An 8,373-nucleotide genomic window follows, 5' to 3' on the forward strand; every position below is an offset into this window, starting at 1 on the left:
CTTGTATCATCCAAGTATCTTCTTCATCAATATTTAATATACATGTAACATTAACACATTAACTGTGTGGGTTCCTCAATGTATTTTCGAGAGATTTGCATTCGAGAGATCGACTCAGATACTAATGTGGCATCAATCATGTACTCTTTTTAAGTGTATCTTTTTTTAATGTCAACAATTTAAAATTAGAAAAATGACGAAAGAAACTACAAAAATAGACTTATTCCACACCTAAAGAAGAATCAGTCATACATCGAAGTGAAAAAGCCTAATAAGAGAGACAAAGAGAGTAGACCTACTCAAGACCTAAAGAGAAATTCTTAAGCAAAAGAAAAAACTAATGATCTGATTTACAGTTGTGTCACCTCCACTTCATTATTTTTGGCAATGGTCTACTTCAAGGTATGTTTGCAGAATCAAAAAGATGGAGACTACTTCAAGGTCTCTCGACAGGTACGCTCCTTCAGTCTCACATCTCATATTTGCAGACGACTTATTTTTCTTTGGCAAAACTTTAGACGAAACTATTTTAGAAGCGTAGTTGAAGGTCACTCCAGTTATTAGGGTAAACTCATAAACTATCACCAATCGGCAATCAATTTCAGCCAAAATAGTTGTCCTGAGACAAAGAGTAAAATTACTGAACTCTTGTTTCAGTCACAGAAATCCAAAAGTCAGATAGTTGGTCAAGTTTTTACTACAACCTTGTCAAGAAAATTTCTTCGAGATTAGCAGGGTGGAAAAGAAATACATTATCGCACGAATGAAGAACAGTCATTCTTAAACACGGGCTATCTTCCATCAGTATATTCTCCTCGCAATTTGTATGTCCCCGAAACAGATTCAGGCATAGAATTCCAGAGCCCGACCCACGACGGAGTAAGCCCACGGTTACCCAACCTAGTCCGATTCCTACCCCTACCCGTTTAGGCCCCATGTTTTCCTAGATTAGTAGATATCTTGGAGACTGATTTGACATGTTCTAATACATGAAAATAAAATCCATATTTTTGCTCGATTTCCATTTACCTCTGAGAATTATGCATGTGAAAGTAATAATCTCACACAACAAATCAATAATTACTTCTGTTTTTTACATACACATTTTTCATTCAGTTTTTCAATCAAAAATTCAACATGCCGAATGCTATTATCACAAGTTTACAAATCATGGACTACTTTCTATCCGAAATTCCACTCTTGCCTCTAGAAAACATTTTACTAAACCCATTCCGACTTTTCTCAGAGTTCACTGAACGATTTACAGACGAAGTTGACGAAGATGATGACGATGAGAGAGACTCACCATTGTTATCGTTCGTATTCGTAGACGGACGAGAACCCTCTTCCACAACTGTTTTGGGTAAATAAGCATCATTTGAGTGCAAGTTCCAATATTCTCCCCCACTTTTATTAGGAGTCGGCGATCCTACTAGCTCAAGTGGCTTACTAGTAGAATCAATCATGAAGTCTTCTAGTGTAGCTAGTGATTGTAGCTGCTGTCCGAGCGAAGCTATCGTCTTCTGACATTCGGCTAGTTTTCCAGCTGCCACTGCAAGTTCTTTCTCCTGCGATTACACAAAATTTTTAATGACCGACTGAGAGAAGAAAGAATACGAAATAAAGTTTGAGACAGTAATACTTGAATAAGCCACTTGTGATTTTCAGATATTAAAATATTGGTTAGAATGAAATCGAAATTACCTGTTTTATCTTCAACTCTCCATTTGATTTCGTTGATCGCTTTCGTTCATTTTCATGCTTCGTTTTGGTTAGTTGATCTTCTAATGATCGATACTTAGTCATAATTTCTGTTGTTAATGCTCGTTCGTCTTCGATGTCTGTCTCTAATGAGTCAATCTTCGAACGGAGTGTTCTTATCTCAGCATCCATGGCAACTACTTGAGATTCAAGCTCTTTCCTTCTTGAATTGACAGACTCCATTTCTATCTTAGTTGCTTGCTCTGATTCAGTTGAAATATTCAACTGTGTTTGTAACTGAATTAACTTCTCCTCAGATTTTCTCAGCTGATCTTGTGATATTTCTAGATGATCTTGACTATCGGATAATGCCATTTCGAGGTCTGCTTTCTCTACTTCTATTCTCTCTATCTTCTCTTCAAGTTCGGATATCCTCTGAATCATAGCTTCGAGATCTGCTTTCGTTTGGTCTAGATGATCACCTTCTTTGTTTTTCATGCTTTCAGCTTCGGGCATAGCTGCAAGCTTCTCCATCTCAAGGAAATCATCCATGAGACTAATATCCATGGAAGAGGAAGTAACAAGGTTTTCCATTTTGCGAGGTGGGTCAGAGTCCAATGCAAGTAATCGATCTCCATAATCGGATTGACTATCTGTAAACGACTCAACATATATCGAGGAAGAGGAAGCCAAGGGAAAGGATCTTTGATCATTATTACCGTTCGCCTTTCGAGCAGCAGCTCTAAGTCTTCGGCACTCGGCCTCGAGCTTGGACACCTTCTTTATGCTATCTAGATGTTGTTTGCTGGCTGTTTCGGCTGCTTGGACACTCAGATCTCTCTCCAGAGTGTTAATTTCAAGCTCATTATCTCGAGCAAGAAGCTCGCGTCTGAGGTTTGAAATTTCTTCTTTGGCATCTTCAAGTTTTGGCTTGAGATCAAGATTTGGATCAATATTAGAGAACTCGGCTTCAGCTTTTGCAAATTCAAGTTTTGTGTGGAGCTCTGCAAGTTGAGCTTCCATTTCAAGCTTGATGGACTCAAGTTCATGAGTTTTTCTGGCAACAGCTTCTTCAATCTTCTGCTCTCGTTCCTCTCGGGCTTGTCGGAGCTGCCTGACACATTCCTTGAGAGCTCCATCGAGATGTCCCAAACGATCTTCAAGCGATAAATTTTTCTGAGTTGCAGCTTCAAGCTGCTGCTTCACGACCACCACTTCATTTTCGGCTTTCTCCCAGCCTAAATTGAATTTCAGACGGCAGAACCAGAACATAAGCAATCTCATTGGTATAATCGACATTGGAGAAATAAAAGCATGTATTCTTCCATACACCATAAGCAATCTCGTTTGGTAAGACTTATTAGATATGTAACATTTACATCCAAAATGCGGAAACTAGGAATCAGTATCAACCAACAACACCAAGTTTCTTATTTTGGAAACATATTTAAACTCTGGTCTCTCCTGTGGAGACACGTGCATGTCACCACCCGACCAAAGTGGGTTTTAAAAAAAAAAAAAACTAGTCATGTAAATTACTTTCTTCTGATGAAAAAAGTTCCCTCTCCAACTATTATGTAAACGACAAAAAAGCACTCAAATCGTAAGGTTATTTAATGTCTTCCTATAACCATTTCCAATAAATTCTAATCCAAGTACATAACATTTCCTTGAAACGCAAACAACATCCCCGAAAGGCTTGCTTTAGTGATGAAACTGATGATCACTGATGAGTAGGTTTTGTTTAAACCAGCATTGGAGAATAACATCGAATTAGGATCAAGATTGGTGTTTCTTTCTAACTTCTATAATAGTGCTATATGTTCATACCTGAGACAGCTTCTTCTGCAACCTTGGAGTGCTGCTTTACTAAGTCCTCTTTTGCGCTGATGTTCAAAAGTGCGGCAGATAGTTTCTCTGTCAAATTTTTCATATTCTCGGTAACTTGTTCACCAGTATCTGCAGATTTAGACATGACCTCTGGAGATTTCGATGTGACCTCTGGATACTGAGTGTTATGAACAGGAGATGCCTTTGATTGATCCTGTCGCATGAATAATAAATAATCTATAATACAAATCACTAGATCTGTTCCAGTGTTAGATATACGATATCAACAACTTACTCAATAAGTATGTGGTACTAAATTTCAGTATCTTTCAGCCGAAACGAGTGAAACTTTGGTTGAAATACCTTTTCGTCTCAACAAGAATCATCACTTTCGACTGAAATTTAGAGAAAAACAACGAAATATGCTAATATCACTGTTCTTTTGAGTCTTTCCGTTGAAATTTGAGAATTCAAACTACTTTACCTCACACAATACTAGACCGTTGATTTTCAATTTTCTTTTATGGGGATACCAAAATACCATTAACTTTTTCATCAAATAGAATAAATGATTTGATGTAATTCCTATAAAAATCTCTGATATTCTTATGTGAGCGTCTGACGAAGTACTACAAATTTTCATTTCTCCGACCAAAGTTATGGTTCGAACCTGGTAGCACGTCTTGTTATGTTTCTTTTATTGTTTGGGAACTTCTTAACAAAAACTAATATGATTTTTCATCAATTACACAACATTTTCAACATTTCTATGAATTTCCATAACTTCTCAATTATTCAAACTAACTTAAATATTTCAAAGAAATAACTTGGCTTCCAAGTAGACTGGATTTCATAGTGAAACCCAAATTTAATACCTTGCTTTTAATATATGGTTTTGTGATCATTGAGGGCTGATTAAATTGATTCGGGCTTGTATCGTTTCCTTCCTATTTTAGAGTATTTTCTGTTTTATATGGTCTCTAATTTTTTATGGATTATTTCCACTGATATGATACCAGACTACTTCACTAAAGTTTGCCTTCTAAAGCTCCTAGGCACTAGTACTCCTGGTTATTTGATACCCTCGGTCGTGAAGGTCTTTCATGTAAAATTTTCTTTGAACAAAACAACAATTCATCTTGTAAAAAGTACAACAACGAAAAACAAAAACAATCTGCACCAAAACAAGAACAATTTGTTCTGTGATTTAGTGATTATAGTGCTAGGTTTCACTAGTAATATTGATTTTGTTCATCTTCAGCTACTGATTCTTGTTAATATTAGAGGAGCAGTATTTGGAAACGATAAGGTACAACGTTCGGATTTAATGAACTAGAGATTGGTTCTATTCCATTATGTCATGGTAGTTATGTAATTCAGGAGATACATACAAGAACATAATATTATTCTTAGATTACTTATAAGGAACTACAAATGATTCTAATATGCCGAGTATATAATACTACTCAGCCCTATGCCCTTAGTCACTATCCCAAATCAATCTACTAGCCTCCAACTCCGAGTTTGACAGCATAGGCGCCCTTTCCCACTGTTTACTACTTCACCTTCAGCCCCACCTTTCCCCTCTCACAACCTTGTCATCGTTACATAGAGGTCTCTCTGTATTTTACGTTCTGTGTCTAATGTTATTTCCTTCTCATTTATGAATACAGATGTCAAATTTAGCACCCCGAATCTCAGAGGTATAAGCAATTCCTAACTAACCCTATCCTTATATATGAAACTTTACTTTGACCCAGAGCAGAAAAAAGGAACTCGAAGGTGACTTTGAAATTGTTAATCACGGTGAGGAATTCAGATACATAATTGTATATTGCAGATAAATACTCGAAGCTAGGGTAGTAATAAATACTAAATATAATGGGGGGGTTTTAGTGCCCTAATCTCACATTCATGTCACTTCCTTTTGTGCCCGAAGAAGCTAAAGAATAATAGAAATAATGAAACACTATAAATGAAAAGGAAAAAGGAATATTAACAATGTCAAACAAAATGACATTGTAAAATCAAGAGTTCAAGTTAGTCAATCAAGTAAGACAAGTAAAGATCCCATTTCAAAATGTCAAAGGAGGAATCATATTGAACTACAGATAAAGAGTCAACAACCTACCTGATCGTCAGAATATCTTTCAGAATGAGAAGATATCGATCCTGAACTTTCGGTTTCTCCCCCAGGACTCTTCTCAGAAGATTTCTTCCTCCAAAGCCAACTCCGGCGATCCATTTCGAATTATAACAATCAAGAACTCTTCAAATACCTCACACAGATCTCACCTGCAACAAAAAAAGTTTCATCATTCAGACCATAGAAGCAGTAAACAAGATAACCCAGAAAAAAAATCAGAAAAACAAGAAACATACAGGTCCCTCAATATGAATAATGAAAGAAAAAGAGAGTGGATAGAATCCATGACAAACCCTAGTTTTATTTGAAAGGTACCTAACTGTTTAACAGAAAAAGAGCTACCCTACTCATCATTCTCCCAGCTTAGCTTCAAATCCACCCAAAACCCATCCAAACTTCCACCAGAAATGTTTGAAAAACAAATAAAAAAATTCAGTAATGAAATCAAATAAATAGAAGATGAAAAGGAAAGGATCAGTATATACTTGACTTTATCAAATTCCATTCAAACAGACCAAACACCAGAAACAGCAGATACACATATTCATTCATTCAAACAGTAAAATTAATAACAAACATTGCTTCAAACACAATATGATAACTACCCATCTAATCAAATACCTACCCTAATCTCCAAACTTCACAAAACCCCAAAGTTGAAAGAGAGATTTCAAGAGATCAAACCCATGAAAGAAAACCCCCAAATGTCTTCTACTAACAGAGAAGCCAAAAGAATCAAATCTCATTACTTAACCCCAATAACACAATTACAAATAAAATAAACCAACCCAGAAAGTAAAAAATGCTGACAAAGATGAAAGTACCCTTTGACTAGAAATCAAACTAACAAACAATGAGATCAGAATGAACCCATAAAATAATAACAACAACAGATCATAAAAACATTAAAAACTCTGCAAAAATCTGTGGAATGTCAGAGGAATAAAGAGAGAGAAGAAGAAGAAAAGAAAAATACAAAATGGGTTTTTATTTCTACTTCAAGTAGTATTACCTTTACTAATTTTCAAAATGAAAGGAGGGAAGAAAAGAGAGAGAGAGAAAGGGTTAGATGAGCATGTGAAGAAGCTATGAAGAATAACTGAGGAAGATGAGAGACCCCACTTTTTTCAGCTTTTTCTTTCAACCTTGGCTTGGGTTTTACTCTTTTGTTTTAGCAGAGGAACTTCTCTCTCTCTCTAAACTCTCCCAATCTCACAGCTTTTACTGCATCAATTTGATTGGCTATTTTCAAGTTAATTAATGGAGGTAGAAAGAGAAAACAGAGGGACTCATTATAGATTGGTGGGTACTCTGGGGCACCAAGTTTTCGTTGGGGCACAAGGTTTTGGATTAATCTAGCGATCTAAATTTACTTGAGATTACAAAACTCTCTCGGCTTGCCAAACACGAGTTAAACTTTAGTTTAATTATATCTCAAAAATCAAATTGATCGTCTTATTGTTTCATTCTAATTTTCATTTTCACCACTCGCACTATAGTGACGGCCACAGTCACTTTTGTTTGTTTCTCTCTGTGCTTATTTCTCTCCTCTCTTTCTTCGGAATTTCTCTATCGTCAGCCAAAGGGCGCAGTTAGTTTTGAGACTTAAAAGTTTAAAACAGACTTTGTCAATTTTTGGAACTTAAATTAGGTTGTGTTTTTGTCAACTTGAGTAGCCCCATATAAAACTGGATGCCCCAAAACACTCCCCGGTGATTTGGTAGGTTAGTAATACTACTACTAATGGATTATCCACACTCGCCAAAGGCTACTTATTTTGACAAATGACAGTTCTTAAGTGACACCTGTTGTTAAAAAGCTGTATTTTAAGCCTTCCCTAGTAATGAAAAGAAGTGCTTTTTGATAGAGTAGTTTTGACAACAAATTGTAAGAGTGATTCTAAAGGGACCGGGTCAAAAAGTTGCTAGCATCCATCTCTATTAGCATCAGGTCCAAATGTTCCTTTCTCTGTTAGCACGCCCAACTATGTAGGCACCGGTCAAGGTGGAGTTAATTCTAACCGACAAGTCCCTCCATATCCATCCGAAAGAATTTCCATCCTTGTTTTCTCCTTTTTGTTAACCTCTTTCTCTCTCTAGATCCCATCTCCTTACAGTTTCTGCCATAGAATTTCTCCCTCATCTTCGATTTCAGTCCATACCTCTCTCGATCCATTGATCTGATCCTGTTAACAAAGTATATAAAAAAAAAGGGTTTTGATCGACTTCAAACAATCTTAGAAGAAATTTCCGATTTTGATGTCTGAAGGTCGAGCTTCGAGTCGGTCAGCACAACCGTCGGGTCGGAGTATGCAATATCTGGAACGTCGTCATATGTCGTTTTCATCGATGAAGTCGTCGTTTGTTCATCCAGGTGATTATCATCGATTTTCTGGCAATGTTGTTGATCATGAAGTTGAGGCTATTGTTGTTAAATCTTCTGTTGTGAGTTTTCTTTTCACTATATACTTTTATTTTTTAGGTTTTTCAATGTCTATACTTTTTGGTTTAATACTTACCAATCAGTCCAAGATTGCTTTTTCTAATGGTTTTTGTTCCAATTCTTGTATTTGTGTTACTGTAAGACTTCAAGACCTGGATTATTTCTCCCTGATGTTTAATTGGACTTGCCTTGATTTGCCGATTTAATTGTTTGAAAATATATTGAGATGAAATAAGGATTAGTTATTTGGTTCA

The 8,373-nt window shown here is 36.3% G+C and overlaps 1 protein-coding gene across 12 annotated transcripts; it reads right to left on the bottom strand.

Annotated features, from left to right (window-relative positions):
* Positions 1–1,045: 1,045 nt before the first annotated feature.
* On the bottom strand, positions 1,046–7,267 carry LOC147534905 (filament-like plant protein). Of its 12 annotated transcripts, none has more exons than XM_086646440.1 (7): positions 6,690–6,936; positions 6,303–6,388; positions 5,998–6,072; positions 5,663–5,826; positions 3,532–3,745; positions 1,705–2,939; positions 1,046–1,568 (listed from the first exon to the last, which is right to left on the bottom strand). In XM_086646440.1, the coding sequence occupies exons 4-7, from the start codon at positions 5,774–5,776 to the stop codon at positions 1,176–1,178; spliced, it is 1,956 nt and encodes a 651-aa protein (XP_086502566.1). In that variant the 5' UTR covers positions 5,777–5,826; positions 5,998–6,072; positions 6,303–6,388; positions 6,690–6,936; the 3' UTR covers positions 1,046–1,175. The 12 variants fall into 12 exon arrangements, with proteins under 12 accessions (XP_086502566.1, XP_086502570.1, XP_086502563.1 ...); XM_086646444.1 differs by having other exon boundaries at positions 5,993–6,072; positions 6,690–6,905; XM_086646437.1 differs by lacking the exon at positions 6,303–6,388 and having other exon boundaries at positions 6,690–7,267.
* Between the last annotated feature and the right edge of the window lie 1,106 nt (positions 7,268–8,373).

This window comes from Eschscholzia californica, unplaced genomic scaffold (assembly GCF_041429995.1).
Source record: "Eschscholzia californica isolate CP2 unplaced genomic scaffold, dmEscCali1.0.p SCAF_6, whole genome shotgun sequence".
In the NCBI taxonomy this organism is placed as follows: Eukaryota; Viridiplantae; Streptophyta; class Magnoliopsida; order Ranunculales; family Papaveraceae; genus Eschscholzia; species Eschscholzia californica.